This window comes from Anomaloglossus baeobatrachus, chromosome 4 (genome assembly GCF_048569485.1).
Source record: "Anomaloglossus baeobatrachus isolate aAnoBae1 chromosome 4, aAnoBae1.hap1, whole genome shotgun sequence".
NCBI lineage: Eukaryota > Metazoa > Chordata > Amphibia > Anura > Aromobatidae > Anomaloglossus > Anomaloglossus baeobatrachus.
The window spans coordinates 523770332-523787957 of NC_134356.1; the positions used below are offsets into that span (position 1 = coordinate 523770332).

The window sequence follows — 17626 nt, forward strand, 5'->3', positions numbered from 1 at the left end:
GGCACAGGCTTATTTTGCAACCTGTACCTCTTGTGCGGCTATGCTACCTGCAGGTTCCACCTACCCTCATTGTGTGCAATGCTCGGCCCCTGTGACACTCACTCAGCCGGAGCCTCAGCCACTAGTGGGACCCTCGGCCCAGGTAGAAACACCGGCTGCCACTGTCCAGGTGGCAGGGACAGAGTTTGCAGCTTTTGCTGACAAACTTTCTGAGTCAGTTTCTCAATCCATGGCTCAGTCTATGGATAGATGGTCTGCTAAGATACTAGAAGCTTTGCAGTCCAGACCGGTAACACAGGCCCCGGGCACTGTTGAATCATTGCCCTCAGACCCCCCTCGGTCGGCGCAGCAAAGTGCTCCTGGGGTGACTCATAGGTCCCACGGTGAGGACTCCGACACGGACCGCAGTCCCAGACCGGCTAAGCGGGCTCGCTGGGAGCTTCCCTCGACTTCATCACACTGCTCAGGGTCTCAGCATGAGGACTCTCTGGAGGATGAAGCGGAGGTGGCAGATCAGGACTCTGATCATGACGCCGCTCTCAATCTTGATACACCTGAAGGGGACGCCATAGTAAACGACCTTATAGCGTCCATCAATCAGGTGTTAGAACTTCCTTCTCCAACTCCTCCGATTGAGGAGTCAGCTTCTCAGCAGGAGAAATTCCAATTTAGGTTTACCAAACGTACACGGAGTGCGTTTCTTGATCACTCCAACTTCAGAGATACAGTCCAGAAACACCGAGCTTTTCCGGACAAGCGCTTTACCAAGCGCCTTAATGACACACGTTACCCCTTCCCCCCTGACGTAGTTAAGGGTTGGGCTCAGTGTCCCAAGGTGGATCCTCCAGTCTCTAGACTGGCGGCTAGATCCATAGTTGCAGTGGCAGATGGTTCATCACTCAAGGATGCCACTGACAGGCAGATAGAGCTTCTGATGAAATCCATCTATGAAGCTATAGGCGCGTCTTTTGCTCCGGCATTTGCAGCCGTCTGGGCACTCCAAGCTATATCAGCTTGTCAGGCTGAGATTAATGCAGTCACACGTGCCTCTACTCCACAGGTTGTGTCTTTAACCTCTCAGGCGTCGGCTTTTGCGTCCTACGCCATGAATGCTGTCTTGGACTCTGCGAGCCGTACGGCGGTAGCATCCGCCAATTCGGTGGCAGTCCGCAGGGCCATGTGGCTACGCGAATGGAAAGCAGACTCTGCTTCCAAGAAGTTCTTAACCGGTTTGCCATTTTCTGGCGACCGTCTGTTTGGCGAGCAATTGGATGAAATCATTAAACAATCCAAGGGAAAGGACTCGTCCTTACCCCAGTCCAAACCAAACAGACCTCAACAACGGAAGATACAATCGAGGTTTCGGTCCTTTCGGCCCTCAGCCAGGTCTCAATTCTCCTCGTCCAACAGGCCACAGAAGGGCCAGAGGAGCTCTGATTCATGGCGGTCTAAGTCATGTCCTACAAAGACCGCCGGAGGAACCGCTCCCAAAGCGGCCTCCTCATGACTTTCGGCCTCCCCAAACCGCATCCTCGGTCGGTGGCAGGCTCTTCCGCTTTTGCGACGCCTGGTTGCCACATGTCCAAGACCGATGGGTGAGAGACATTCTGTCTCACGGTTACAGGATAGAGCTCAGCTCTCGTCCTCCGACTCGTTTCTTCAGAACATCTCCGCCCCCCGAGCGAGCCGATGCTCTTCTTCAGGCAGTGGGCACTCTGAAGGCAGAAGGAGTGGTGATCCCTGTTCCCCTTCAGGAATGGGGGCACGTTTTTTACTCCAACTTGTTTGTGGTGCCAAAAAAGGACGGATCTTTCCGTCCCGTTCTGGACCTCAAACTGCTCAACAGACATGTGAAAACCAGGCGGTTCCGGATGGAATCTCTCCGCTCCGTCATCGCCTCGATGTCCCAAGGAGACTTCCTAGCATCAATCGACATCAAGGATGCTTATCTCCACGTGCCGATTGCACCAGAGCATCAGCGCTTCCTGCGTTTCGCCATCGGGGACGAACACCTTCAGTTTGTAGCACTGCCTTTTGCCTTTCGGCCTGGCGACAGCCCCACGGGTCTTCACCAAGATCATGGCAACAGTGGTAGCAGTCCTACACTCTCAGGGACACTCGGTGATCCCTTACTTAGACGATCTTCTAGTCAAGGCCCCCTCCCGGGTGGCATGCCAACACAGCCTGAACATTGCTCTGGAGACTCTCCAGAGATTCGGGTGGATCATCAACTTCCCAAAGTCAAAATTGACACCGACCCAATCACTTACATATCTCGGGATGGAGTTTCATACTCTCTCAGCGATAGTGAAACTTCCGCTGGACAAACAGCGTTCACTACAGACAGGGGTGCAAGCTCTCCTTCGAGCCCAGTCGCACCCGTTGAGGCGCCTCATGCACTTCCTAGGGAAGATGGTGGCAGCAATGGAGGCAGTTCCATTTGCGCAGTTTCATCTGCGTCCACTCCAATGGGACATTCTCCGAAAATGGATCAGGAGGTCGACGTCCCTCGACAGGAACGTCTCCCTTTCTCGGGCAGCCAAGGCCTCCCTTCAGTGGTGGGTTCTTCCCACTTCTTTGTCGAAGGGGAAATCCTTCCTGCCCCCATCCTGGGCTGTGGTCACGACGGACGCGAGTCTGTCAGGGTGGGGAGCGGTCTTCCTCCACCACAGGGCTCAGGGTACCTGGACTCAGCCAGAGTCCTCCCTTCAGATCAATGTTCTGGAGATAAGGGCAGTGTATCTAGCCCTAAAGGCGTTCCAGCCGTGGCTGGAAGGCAGACAGATCCGAATTCAGTCGGACAACGCCACGGCAGTGGCGTACATCAACCACCAAGGCGGCACACGCAGTCGTCAAGCCTTCCAAGAAGTTCGGCGGATTCTGCTGTGGGTGGAAGCCACAGCCTCCACCATCTCCGCAGTTCACATCCCGGGCGTAGAAAACTGGGAAGCAGATTTCCTCAGTCGCCAGGGCATGGACGCAGGGGAATGGTCTCTTCACCCGGACGTGTTTCAAGAGATCTGTTGCCGCTGGGGAATGCCAGACGTCGACCTAATGGCGTCCCGGCACAACAACAAGGTCCCGGCATTCATGGCACGGTCTCAAGATCACAGAGCTCTGGCGGCAGACGCATTAGTTCAGGATTGGTCGCAGTTTCGACTGCCTTATGTATTTCCTCCTCTGGCACTACTGCCCAGAGTGTTACGCAAGATCAGGTCCGACTGCCGTCGCGCCATTCTCATCGCCCCAGACTGGCCGAGGAGGTCGTGGTACCCGGATCTGTGGCATCTCACGGTGGGTCACCCGTGGGCACTACCAGACCGACCAGACTTGCTGTCTCAAGGGCCATTTTTCCATCTGAATTCTGCGGCCCTCAACCTGACTGTGTGGCCATTGAGTCCTGGATCCTAGCGTCTTCAGGATTATCTCAAGAGGTCATTGCCACTATGAGACAGGCCAGGAAACCAACGTCCGCCAAGATCTACCACAGGACGTGGAGGATCTTCCTATCCTAGTGCTCTGATCAGGGTTTTACTCCCTGGCCATTTGCCTTGCCCACTTTTCTGTCCTTCCTCCAATCCGGAATGGAAAAGGGTTGGTCTCTCGGCTCTCTTAAGGGACAAGTCTCGGCGCTCTCCGTGTTTTTTCAAAAGCGTCTAGCCAGGCTTCCGCAGGTACGCACGTTCCTGCAGGGGGTTTGCCACATTGTCCCTCCTTACAAGCGTCCGCTAGAACCCTGGGATCTGAACAGGGTGCTAACGGCTCTTCAGAAACCACCTTTCGAGCCAATGAGGGATGTTCCTCTTTTACGCCTTTCGCAGAAGGTGGTCTTCCTAGTGGCAGTCACATCACTTCGGAGAGTGTCTGAGCTAGCTGCACTGTCATGCAAAGCCCCCTTCCTGGTGTTTCACCAGGATAAGGTGGTCCTGCGTCCGGTTCCGGAATTTCTCCCTAAGGTGGTATCCCCTTTTCATCTCAATCAGGATATCTCCTTACCTTCTTTTTGCCCTCATCCAGTTCACCAATGTGAAAAGGATTTACACTTGTTAGATCTGGTGAGAGCACTCAGACTCTACATTTCTCGTACGGCGCCCCTGCGCCGTTCGGATGCGCTCTTTGTCCTTGTCGCTGGCCAGCGTAAAGGGTCGCAGGCTTCCAAGTCAACCTTGGCTCGGTGGATCAAGGCACCGATTCTTGAAGCCTACCGTTCTTCTGGGCTTCCGGTTCCTTCAGGGCTGAAAGCCCATTCTACCAGAGCCGTGGGTGCGTCCTGGGCATTGCGGCACCAGGCTACGGCTCAGCAGGTGTGTCAGGCGGCTACCTGGTCGAGTCTGCACACTTTCACGAAACACTATCAGGTGCATACCTACGCTTCGGCAGATGCCAGCCTAGGTAGGCGAATCCTTCAGGCGGCGGTTGCCCACCTGTAGGAAGGGGCCGTTTTACGGCTCTTTTATCGAGGTATTCTTTTACCCACCCAGGGACTGCTTTTGGACTTCCCAATTGTCTGGGTCTCCCAATGGAGCGACAAAGAAGAAGGGAATTTTGTTTACTTACCGTAAATTCCTTTTCTTCTAGCTCCTATTGGGAGACCCAGCACCCGCCCCTGTTCCCTTCGGGCTGTTTATTCTTTTGTGTACACATGTTGTTCATGTTGAATTGTTCTTTGGTTCATGGTTTTCAGTTCTCCGAACATCCTTCGGATTGAATTTACCTTAGACCAATTTATAAGTTTCCTCCTTCCTGCTTTTGCACCAAAACTGAGGAGCCCGTGATGCACGGGAGGGTGTATAGGCAGAGGGGAGGGGTTTACACTTTTAAGTGTAATACTTTGTGTGGCCTCCGGAGGCAGAAGCTATACACCCAATTGTCTGGGTCTCCCAATAGGAGCTAGAAGAAAAGGAATTTACGGTAAGTAAACAAAATTCCCTTCTTTGCGTAACTTTCCATATTCTTTGCCTTGCTGATGTGTGCATTGTGCTGGTCAGATATGGGAGAAGTATTCTTATTACTGTGTGTGATTTTCATCTGAACCCCACCATGAACAGCGTTACAAACATTCTGCTAGCAGTAAGATTTAGCTTTTTAGATAAGAAAGATGATTATATTGTTCAAAATCAACACAAGAAAATTGTCTTCTTTCCTGAACATCTTGTATTATTTGATGCATTTCGGAATTATGTACACATATCAGTGTAAATGACAAGCAGTTGACCCCTTTCTCTAGGTGCAAGAACTGTTCATGGTAGAGGGATCCGATCGATTGAAATTAATAGTTTTGTATAGCGGTGAGGATGATGAGCGATTACGCCGCGCCGCGGCTGGAACTCTTGCCATGCTGACTTCTTTGGAACCAAAGATTTGCCAGAGGGTTACTCAAGTGGTAAGAAACTGTGGACTTATAAACACACCTCATATTTACATCCTTTAGCGAGTAGATTTAGGCTGACCTCTTATCTATCGCTTCATTGGCGGACACAGGAAACCTTGTGTTGGTTTAACTACCTTAACTTTTTATGTTTTTGCCTTGATGTGTTCTTGCTTTACTGTTGCTTCTCCTACTGATTTCTCACTAAGGGCGCTCTCACACATACGGCTTTTCGACGGTTTGCCGCTTCCGGCGCATTCCAGTACAGTGTGTACAGTACAGTTGCAGCGCTGTAACTTCCGGGTCACATGCACCGGTCGCATGACCGCATGTGATCGGAGCTTGTCGCGCTGCCACTGTACTGTATACACTGTACTGGTGTGCGTCGGAACCGGCAAACCGTCGAAAAGCCGGATGTGTGAGAGCGCCCTAACTGATTAGCTTGGTTCCAGTTGGTGGGTGTAACCTGCTAAGGAGTTCATTTTTTTTGCATAGTGCCTCCTAGTGGTGGCAGCATACACCCATGGTTTTCTGTGTCCCCCAATGACTGCTCCAAGAAAGAAATTTTACACCAAGTACCCAAAATCTTTTTTGACACAGGCATCTGGTTACACTGTTTGCTAACCGGTGACCCAGATGTGTTTCGTTTGCTTCTTGTACAAAGCTGGTCACAATACTAGTTAGGCCAAACGTGTAACCAATAGCAGACACATTTTTGTGCTTGAATTTTTCCTTAATTTTTAAATATGGAGCTCTTTTAGTTGTTAAAATGAGGATCTACCTAGTTTGGGAAGAGGTGTACAGATTTATTTTGAATCTTCAGACTTCTCACCATTTCTATTTTGTGCACTGAATGAGACATTTTGACATTGCTACCTGTAATAACAAAAGGATTAATAAATTCAGAAGCATTTTTAATCTTCAACCAATGTTCTCCCATAGTGCTGCACAAATATTAGTCTTGTGTTACCCTGGTCATGACAGCCAGCACACAGTTATCGGGAAGGTAGATGTGTAACCTATTCCTTCTTTACCTTTCACAGACTAATATATTGAGCATTATCTGATGCACTTGGAGGAGCAGAGCAGATGGTGAACTTTACATATCAGCTCTCTTTTCAGATTAGTAGCTATTACCTGTAAAGAATACAAAACCATAATTGCCCTAAAGCTTTAAGGCTATGTTCACACTAGAAAAATGATTTTTCTTAAGAGATTTCTTAAGAGTGAAGGATTAGTGCACCTGCGTTAAAAAACGCACCAAAAACGCACCTGCGTTTTTGCCGCGTTTTCGGTGCTTTTTTGGTGCGTTTTCGGTGCGTTTTTGATGCGTTTTGACCGCTGGTTGCTCCCTGCGTTATTGTGCCAATTATCTATGGCAAATAACGCAGTTAGCTGCAGAAAAGAAGTGACATGCTCATTCTTTTTCTTAAGAAAATCTACTGAAAGAATTTTCTTAAGAAAAAAACGCAGTGTGCGCACAGCTAATTTTTTTTGCCAAAGGTTTTGCTGGGGAATGTCTGCAGAAAGGTTACAAGAATTTCTCAAGAAATTTCTGCAGCAAAAACGGACCAAAAACGCAGGTAAAAAACGCAGTGTGTGAACATAGCCTTAAGCTGATTCTACTATAGATTAAGTCTACCATTTAGGGCAGACCTGGGCAAGGGGCGGCCCGCGGGCCACATCCGGCCCGCCTACTCTCTGTGACCGGCCCGCCCGTCTTCAGCCGGTGCAGTGGAGCCGGGCTGCAGCGTGCCGAGCAGGGAGAGATCCTGTGCAGGTCCGCACAGTCAGTGCAGGCAGCGGAACGCAGGAGTCTTTCCTCTGTTTCCTGCCGGCACTAATTGTCAGTGACACACGCGCGCGCTCTGACGTTATCAGTACTGCGCTGCGTGTGTCATTTCAAAAGTTCCCGCCGGGCAGGAGAAGAAGCAGCACAGCAGACGGAATAATTCATCTTGCTGCTTGCAGGACCTGCGATGACGTCACGCCCATGTGACTGTGTGGGAGGAGACACAGGATGCCGGGCAGAAAGCATTATACTGAATTCTGGAGATGTGGACACATGATGACTGGTAATGAGAAAAGAGTGGACATGAGGGGGAGGGGGGCTGCAGGGTGAGTGCATATGAGGGAAGATGGAGTTGCAGGGTGAGTGCATATGAGGGCTGCAGACTGACAGAAGGATGTGAAGGGGTGCAGAGTGTTTGAGAGGGGTAAGTTGGGGTTCAGGCAGGGTGAGATATGTGGGCAGGGTGTGTGACATATGGGGGTGTAGTGTGTGTGATATGGGGGTGCAGGCTGTATGGGGAGCAGGGTGTGTGACATATGGGGGTGTAGTATATTACAGGTGTGCTATATGGAGGTGTATATAGTGGTGTAGTATATGGGGGTATAGTGATGTAGTATATTACAGGTGTGCTATATGGAGGTGTAGTATATTACAGGTGTACTATATGGAGGTGTAGTATATTACAGGTGTACTATATGGAGGTGTAGTATATTACAGGTGTACTATATGGAGGTGTAGTATATTACAGGTGTGCTATATGGAGGTGTAGTATATTACAGGTGTGCTATATGGAGGTGTAGTATATTACAGGTGTGCTATATGGAGGTGTAGTATATTACAGGTGTGCTATATAGGGGTGTAGTGATGTAGTATATTACAGGTGTACTATATGGAGGTGTAGTATATTACAGGTGTACTATATGGAGGTGTAGTATATTACAGGTGTGCTATATGGAGGTGTAGTATATTACAGGTGTGCTATATGGAGGTGTAGTATATTACAGGTGTGCTATATAGGGGTGTAGTGATGTAGTATATTACAGGTGTGCTATATGGAGGTGTAGTATATTACAGGTGTGCTATATGGAGGTGTAGTATATTACAGGTGTGCTATATGGAGGTGTAGTATATTACAGGTGTGCTATATGGAGGTGTAGTATATTACAGGTGTGCTATGTAGGGGTGTAGTGATGTAGTATATTACAGGTGTGCTATATGGAGGTGTAGTATATTACAGGTGTGCTATATGGAGGTGTAGTATATTACAGGTGTGCTATATGGAGGTGTAGTATATTACAGGTGTGCTATATGGAGGTGTAGTATATTACAGGTGTGCTATATGGAGGTGTAGTATATTACAGGTGTGCTATATGGAGGTGTAGTATATTACAGGTGTGCTATATAGGGGTGTAGTGATGTAGTATATTACAGGTGTGCTATATGGAGGTGTAGTATATTACAGGTGTGCTATATGGAGGTGTAGTATATTACAGGTGTGCTATATGGAGGTGTAGTATATTACAGGTGTACTATATGGAGGTGTAGTATATTACAGGTGTGCTATATGGAGGTGTAGTATATTACAGGTGTGCTATATAGGGGTGTAGTGATGTAGTATATTACAGGTGTGCTATATGGAGGTGTAGTATATTACAGGTGTAGTATATGGGGTGTAGTGATGTAGTATATTACAGGTGTATATAGGGGTGTAGTGATGTAGTATATTACAGGTGTATATAGGGGTGTAGTGATGTAGTATATTACAGGTGTATATAGGGGTGTAGTGATGTAGTATATTACAGGTGTACTATATGGAGTTGTAGTATATTACAGGTGTGCTATATGGGGGTGTAGTATATTACAGGTGTACTATATGGAGGTGTAGTATATTACAGGTGTAGTATATGGGGTGTAGTGATGTAGTATATTACAGGTGTACTATATGGAGTTGTAGTATATTACAGGTGTGCTATATGGAGGTGTAGTATATTACAGGTGTGCTATATGGGGGTGTAGTATATTACAGGTGTGCTATATGGGGGTGTACTATATTACAGGTGTAGTATATGGGGTGTAGTGATGTAGTATATTACAGGTGTACTATATGGAGGTGTAGTATATTACAGGTGTACTATATGGAGGTGTAGTATATTACAGGTGTAGTATATGGGGTGTAGTGATGTAGTATATTACAGGTGTATATAGGGGTGTAGTGATGTAGTATATTACAGGTGTACTATATGGAGTTGTAGTATATTACAGGTGTACTATATGGAGGTGTGTATATTACAGGTGTACTATATGGAGGTGTAGTATATTACAGGTGTACTATATGGAGGTGTAGTATATTACAGGTGTGCTATATGGAGGGGTAGTATATTACAGGTGTACTATATGGAGGTGTAGTATATTACAGGTGTACTATATGGAGGTGTAGTATATTACAGGTGTAGTATATGGGGTGTAGTGATGTAGTATATTACAGGTGTATATAGGGGTGTAGTGATGTAGTATATTACAGGTGTACTATATGGAGTTGTAGTATATTACAGGTGTACTATATGGAGGTGTGTATATTACAGGTGTACTATATGGAGGTGTGTATATTACAGGTGTACTATATGGAGGTGTAGTATATTACAGGTGTGCTATATGGAGGTGTAGTATATTACAGGTGTACTATATGGAGGTGTAGTATATTACAGGTGTAGTATATGGGGTGTAGTGATGTAGTATATTACAGGTGTATATAGGGGTGTAGTGATGTAGTATATTACAGGTGTACTATATGGAGTTGTAGTTTATTACAGGTGTGCTATATGGAGGTGTAGTGATGTAGTATATTACAGGTGTGCTATATGGAGGTGTACTATATTACAGGTGTAGTATATGGGGTGTAGTGATGTAGTATATTACAGGTGTAGTATATAGGGGTGTAATGATGTAGTATATCAGAGGTGTATTATATAGTGGTGTAGTGTAATACAGGTGTATATGGGGGTGTAGTATATTACAGGTATATGGAGGGAGTGTAGTATAATACAGGTGTAGTATATAGGGGTGTAGTGGTGTAGTTTATTACAGGTGTAGTATATGGAGGGGGTGTACTGATGTAGTATATTGGGTAGAACTGAGTTAATTATATTAGTCCGGCCCTCTAAACCAATCCCAATTTCTCATGCGGCCCCATGGGAAAATTAATTGCCCACCCCTGATTTAGGGGGTACTTCACACACAGCGAGATCGCTACTGAGATCGCTGCTGAGTCACGTTTTTTGTGACCTCATTAGCGATCTCGCTGTGTGTGACACTGAGCAGCGATCTGGCCCCTGCTGTGAGATCGCTGCTCGTTACACACAGCCCTGGTTCGTTTTTTTATTGTTGCTCTCCCGCTGATAAGCACACATCGCTGTGTGTGACAGTGAGAGAGCAACAATCCTGAATGTGCAGGGAGCAGGAGCCGGTGTCTGACAGCCTGCGGTAAGCTGTAACCAAGGTAAACATCGGGTAACCAAGGTGGTTACCCGATATTTACCTTTGTTACCAGCCTCCGCAGCTCTCACGCTGCCAGTGCCGGCTCCTGCTCCCTGCACACGCTAAGTTAAGCGGTGTGAGCTGGTAACTAAGGTAAACATCGGGTAACCATACCCGATGTTTACCTTAGTTACCAGTGTCCGCAGCTTCCAGACGCCGGCTCCGTGCAAGCGCAGCGTCGCTTGCACGTCGCTAGGGGCTGGTCGCTGGTGAGGTCTGCCTGTTTGACAGCTCACCAGCGACCATGTAGCGATGCAGCAGCGATCCTGACCAGGTCAGATCGCTGGTCGGATCGCTGCTGCATCGCTAAAGTGTGAAGGTACCCTTAGGCTACAATTCATTCTTAGCCTTTGAGTTGGCAAATGTAAAACTGAATCTTTGAAGTACATCTTCTTTTTGATGTATTTTTGCTCTTCAATCTTCGTTCTCCTATACAATGGATTGTTTCTCTCTTATGTCTCATCTGTTGACACACGCAGGGAGATTTACCAAGATTGGTGCTCCATATGTCAATCTAAAATAGGGTGCACTAAATGTATAAGGACACGCAAGCCTCTTCATTAATTTGACGTATCTTCCGTCCGGCAGAAAATGAATTCTCTGCTAGCTGTGAGCTGGTATAGACTTTGTCTGTACTCTGCCAGTATTCTGGAATAGATTATTGTAAATGGACAGCAGTTGGTTGACCCTACCCTATTTGTGGAGCCATACACTTCTTTTTTTTTTTTTTTTTAGGGGCTGGCACAAGAGGCAAAATATTTTTGTGACTTCTACTGCAGAAATCTAGTGTAGAAGACTAGCGCACAGTGTGTGTATTTGTGTTGTGATCAGTGTTTGACTTTCTCATTGCAGACTGACCACTGGTTAGAGATTCTCCAGACTCTGCTCCTCAGTGAGAACACAGACCTTCAGCATCGTGGAGTTATCACCGTCTTAAACATGATGACGGCAGACAAGGAGTTGGCAGAGCAGTTGATGGAGAGTGAAATGTTTGAAATTCTTACCATTCTTGCAAAAAACGATGAGGAAGAAAAGAAAAAGCCTGTGGCTCGAGCTGCACAAGAGTCTTTAAACAAAGCGGTTGAGTATGGACTTATTAAGGCCAACCTGACTAGTAAGGACTAAGTCCATAAAGACTCACTATATAGGTTTACTCTCATCATTCAATGCAGAGATTTAATTGCTATTTTGCTTTTCACTGACAGTAAGCAGTGATCTTAAACATTGAGGGATTGAAAGCCGCAGTACACTGAAAAGTTGCACAGTTTCCATTATTCAGCTATTCTAAAATCTCTGACCATTCTGACTTCATCCAGTCTGTGCAGGATAATGGAGATCGGTGAGCAGGTAAATCATCGCTGAAGGTGCAGTGGTTCAGTGGCAGGTATGGAGGTAAACATTTACCCATTGTTGCTTCAGACCTACAATTATCGGCTGATGGATTACAAATCTATGTCTTAATATTATTGAAACACACTAAATATACAGAGTTTTGTGACCTTACAAAATCCTTTCTTTGTCGCTCCATTGGGAGACCCAGACAATTGGGTGTATAGCCTCTGCCTCCGGAGGCCACACAAAGCACCACACTTTAAAAAGCGTAACCCCTCACCTCTGCCTATACACCCTCCCGTGCATCACGGGCTCCTCAGTTTTATGCTTTGTGTGGAAGGAGGCACACATCCACTCATGCATTCTCATTTTAGTTATATCGGTTGGAAGAAAAGAGGGCCCCCGGCATGTTCCCTTCTCGCCCCACTACGTCGGCGGTGCTGTTAAGGTTGAGGTACCCATTGCGGGTACAAAGGCCGGAGCCTCATGCCGTCTCCTTCACCATCCCTTAGCGGCTCTGGGAGAAGTGTGATCCTGAGCGGTCATCCATTCACTGGGACCGTGCTCCCTCTGCAGCCCCTGTGGGAATCTGTCGGACAGGAGTCTATTTATCCTCAGGGACCGGGCCCTGCATCACTAAGGTACTCTGTGTCCCCATGGGGGATGTGCATGGAGCGCCTTCATCCCGGACGCTGCAGCAGCTGCTTATTTGTGACGGCCGGCGGACTTCCGCGCCTGCTTGTCGGCCGCGGTTTTAAATTTAGTCCCCGGCTTCAATTGCGGCCTAGTTTCAAAACTCCCGCCCCCGGGCCTGTCTATCAGGGGTAAGGGCGGGACTGCCGACCTGACGTCGGATGTGAGGGCCGGAGCATCCTGTATGTTTCCTCCCCCCTCACTGATCACTGTGGGGACCCCAGATTCCCGCACTTTTCTAGCGCCGCCCATGGCCTCACTCCTCCCCAGAGAGCTCCGGCAGCCATTTTTTTGGCATTCTGCCGGTGGAGGATTTCCAGGAAAGAGCTCTGCAACACTGGGAGACCTAAGGCAGGGAATCTGGAGGACACACGCTCCGCTTTTTAGCGGTCGGTAAGCCACACCGGTCACCCGGTGCTGGTCCCCTTAGGGTGCCGGAATAGATACTATATATTTATATATTTCTGTTCGGTCGGGCTGTATACCCTTTCCCATATACCCTCAGTGATCACTCTCCTAGGAGACAACAGCATGTCGTCCACAAGGAGCAAGGGTGCCCCTGTCCAGGCGGCAGGGACAGAGTTTGCCGTTTTTGCTGAAAAACTCTCTGAGTCACTCTCACAATCCATGGCTCAGTCTATGGACAAATGGTCTGCCAAGCTGCTTGAAGCTTTGCAGTCCAGACCGGTCCTTACACAGGCCCCGGGCCCTGTTGGATCGTCGCCTCCAGGCCCCTCTCGGTCCGCGTCGCAGCGCGTTCCCAGGGGGGGCCCTAGGTCTCACGGGGAGGACTCCTGCCCGGACCACAGTCCCAGACCGGCTAAGCGGGCCCGCTGGGAATCTTCCCCGACTTCTTCACGCTGCTCGGGTTCCCAGCTTGAGGACTCTCTGGAGGACGAGGCGGACGTCGCAGCTCAGGGCTCTGACCCTGACGTTGCTCTCAATCTTGATACACCTGAAGGGGACGCCATAGTAAATGACCTTATCTCGTCCATCAACCAGGTGTTAGATATATCTCCCCCGCCGCCACCTGTAGAGGAGTCGACTTCTCAGCAGGAGAAACACCAGTTTCGGTTCCCCAAACGTACACGGAGTGCGTTTTTTGATCACTCTAACTTCAGAGATGCTGTCCAGAAGCCCAGAGCGGTTCCGGACAAGCGCTTTACTAAGCGCCTTACTGACACACGTTACCCCTTCCCCTCTGACGTAGTTAAGGGTTGGGCTCAATGTCCCAAGGTGGATCCCCCAGTCTCTAGATTGGCGGCTAGATCTGTGGTATCGGTTGCAGATGGCTCATCGCTAAAGGATGCCACTGACAGGCAGATAGAGCTCTTGGTGAAGTCTATTTATGAAGCCACGGGCGCGTCTTTTGCCCCGGCTTTTGCAGCCGTGTGGGCACTCCAAGCTATCTCAGCTTGTCTGGCTGAGATTAATGCGGTCACACGTAATTCTGCTCCGCAGGTTGCGTCTTTGACTTCTCAGGCGTCAGCTTTTTCTTCCTACGCCATGAACGCAGTTCTGGACTCTGCTAGCCGTACAGCGGTGGCATCCGCTAACTCTGTGGCAGTCCGCAGGGCCATGTGGCTGCGCGAATGGAAGGCAGACTCGGCTTCCAAGAGGTTCTTAACCGGTTTGCCGTTTTCTGGCGACCGCTTGTTTGGCGAACAATTGGATGAAATTATTAAGGAATCCAAGGGAAAGGACTCCTCCTTACCCCAGTCCAAACCGAAGAGACCTCAGCAACGGAAAATACAATCGAGGTTTCGGTCCTTTCGTCCCTCCGCCAAGCCTCAATCCTCTTCGTCCAGCAGGCCGGAGAAAGGCCAGAGGAACTCCTATGTGTGGCGGGCGAAGTCACGCCCCCAAAAACCCGCCGGAGGCAATGCCTCCAAGGCGGCTTCTTCATGACTCTCGGCATCCCCGAACCGCATCCTCGGTCGGTGGCAGGCTCTCCCGCTTTTGCGACGCCTGGTGGCCACATGTTCAAGACCGATGGGTGAGAGACATTCTGTCTCACGGTTACAGGATAGAGTTCAGCTCTCGTCCCCCGACTCGTTTCTTCAGAACCTCTCCGCCCCCCGAGCGAGCCGATGCACTTTTTCAGGCGGTGAACGCTCTGAAGACAGAAGGAGTTGTGATCCCTGTTCCCCCCCAGGAACATGGTCGCGGCTTTTACTCCAACTTGTTTGTGGTGCCAAAGAAGGACGGCTCGTTCCGTCCCGTTCTGGACCTCAAACTGCTCAACAGACATGTGAGCACCAGACGGTTTCGGATGGAATCTCTCCGCTCGGTCATCGCTTCGATGTCACAAGGAGACTTCCTAGCATCGATCGACATCAAGGATGCTTATCTCCATGTGCCGATCGCATCCGAACATCAACGCTTTTTGCGTTTCGCCATCGGGGACGAACACCTTCAGTTCGTGGCATTGCCTTTCGGCCTGGCGACAGCCCCACGGGTGTTCACCAAGGTCATGGCATCTGTTGTGGCGGTCCTACACTCTCAGGGCCACTCGGTGATTCCCTACTTAGACGATCTTCTGGTCAGGGCACCCTCTCAGATAGCGTGTCAAAACAGTCTTTCCGTCGCTCTGGCGACTCTCCAGCAGTTCGGGTGGATCATCAACTTCCCAAAATCCAAGTTGACACCGACCCAATCACTGACGTACCTTGGGATGGAGTTTCATACTCAGTCAGCGGTAGTCATGCTACCGCTGGACAAACAGCTTTCGCTACAGGCAGGGGTGCAATCTCTTCTTCGGGGTCAGTCACACCCCTTGAGGCGCCTCATGCACTTCCTGGGGAAGATGGTGGCAGCGATGGAGGCAGTGCCCTTCGCGCAATTCCATCTGCGGCCACTCCAGTGGGACATTCTCCGCAAATGGGACAGGAGGTCGACTTCCCTCGACAGGAACGTCTCTCTTTCCCTTGCAACCAAGACGTCACTTCAGTGGTGGCTCCTTCCCAACTCTCTGTCGCAGGGAAAATCCTTCCTACCCCCAACCTGGGCTGTGGTCACCACGGACGCGAGCCTGTCAGGGTGGGGGGCGGTTTTTTCTCCACCACAGGGCTCAGGGAACCTGGACTCCGATAGAGTCATCCCTTCAGATCAATATTCTGGAGATAAGGGCAGTGTATCTAGCCCTATTGGCCTTTCATCGGTGGCTGGAGGGCAGGCAGATCCGGATCCAGTCGGACAACGCCACTGCCGTCGCATACATCAACCACCAAGGCGCACTCGCAGTCGTCAAGCCTTCCAGGAAGTCCGACGGATTCTGCAGTGGGTGGAAGCCACAGCTTCCACCATCTCCGCAGTTCACATCCCGGGCGTAGAAAACTGGGAAGCAGATTTTCTCAGTCGTCAGGGCATGGACGCGGGGGAATGGTCTCTTCACCCAGACGTGTTTCGAGAGATCTGTCGCCGCTGGGGAACGCCGGATGTCGATCTCATGGCGTCACGGCACAACAACAAAGTCCCGGCATTCATGGCCCGGTCTCAAGATCACAGAGCTCTGGCGGCGGACGCATTAGTTCAGGATTGGTCGCAGTTTCGACTGCCTTATGTATTTCCTCCTCTGGTGATGCTGCCCAGAGTGTTGCGCAAAATCAGGTCCGACTGTCGTCGCGCCATTCTCGTCGCCCCAGATTGGCCGAGGCGGTCATGGTACCCGGATCTGTGGCATCTCACGGTGGGTCAACCGTGGGCGCTCCCAGACCGCCCAGACTTGCTGTCACAAGGGCCGTTTTTCCATCTGAATTCTGTGGCCCTCAACCTGACTGTGTGGCCATTGAGTCCTGGCTCCTAGCGTCCTCAGGGTTATCTCAGGATGTCATTGCCACCATGAGACAGGCCAGGAAACCAACGTCCGCCAAGATCTATCACAGGTCTTGGAGGATCTTCTTATCCTGGTGCTCTGATAAGGGTTTTACTCCCTGGCCTTTTGCCTTACCCACTTTTCTTTCATTCCTTCAATCCGGAATGGACAAGGGATTGTCTCTCGGCTCTCTCAAGGGACAAGTATCGGCGCTATCCGTATTTTTTCAAAAGCGTCTAGCCAGGCTTCCGCAGGTCCGCACTTTCCTGCAGGGAGTTTGCCACATAGTCCCACCTTACAAGCGTCCGCTGGAACCCTGGGACCTTAACAGGGTGCCAACGGCTCTTCAGAAACCACCTTTCGAGCCGCTGCGGGATGTCTCTTTATCACGTCTTTCGCAGAAGGTGGCATTTCTAGTGGCAGTTACATCGCTCCGTAGAGTGTCGGAGCTGGCAGCGCTGTCATGCAAAGCCCCCTTCCTGGTTTTTCACCAGGATAAGGTGGTTTCTGCGTCCTGTTCCGGAATTTCTCCCTAAGGTGGTATCTCCTTTTCATCTCAATCAGGATATCTCCTTACCTTCATTTTGCCCTAATCCAATTCACCAATGTGAAAAGGATTTGCACTCCTTAGATCTAGTGAGAGCACTCTGACACTACGTGTCTCGCACGGCACCCCTGCGTCGTTCAGATGCGCTCTTTGTCCTTGTCGCTGGCCAGCGTAAGGGTTCGCAGGCTTCCAAGTCAACCTTGGCTCGGTGGATCAAGGAACCGATTCTTGAAGCCTACCGTTCTTCTGGGCTTCCGCTTCCTTTGGGGCTGAAAGCCCATTCTACCAGAGCCGTGGGTGCGTCCTGGGCATTGCGGCACCGGGCTACGGCTCAGCAGGTGTGTCAGGCAGCTACCTGGTCTAGTCTGCACACTTTCACGAAACACTATCAGGTGCATACCTATGCTTCGGCAGACGCCAGTCTAGGAAGGCGAGTCCTTCAGGCGGCGGTTGCCCACCTGTAAGAGGGGGTCGTTTTCGGCTCTTTTTATCGAGGTATTCTTTTACCCACCCAGGGACTGCTTTTGGACGTCCCAATTGTCTGGG

At 49.8% G+C, this 17626-nt stretch overlaps 1 protein-coding gene across 1 annotated transcript in view; it reads left to right on the plus strand.

Annotated features, from left to right (window-relative positions):
• UNC45A (unc-45 myosin chaperone A) overlaps positions 1 to 12232 on the plus strand; it is a 101363-nt gene extending 89131 nt beyond the window's left edge. Inside the window, exons 19-20 of the mRNA XM_075345897.1 lie at positions 5228 to 5383; positions 11547 to 12232. Of these exons, the coding sequence (XP_075202012.1) occupies positions 5228 to 5383; positions 11547 to 11819 (429 nt within the window). The 3' untranslated portion in view covers positions 11820 to 12232. The remainder of the gene's footprint in view (positions 1 to 5227; positions 5384 to 11546) is intronic.
• Positions 12233 to 17626: the final 5394 nt, after the last annotated feature.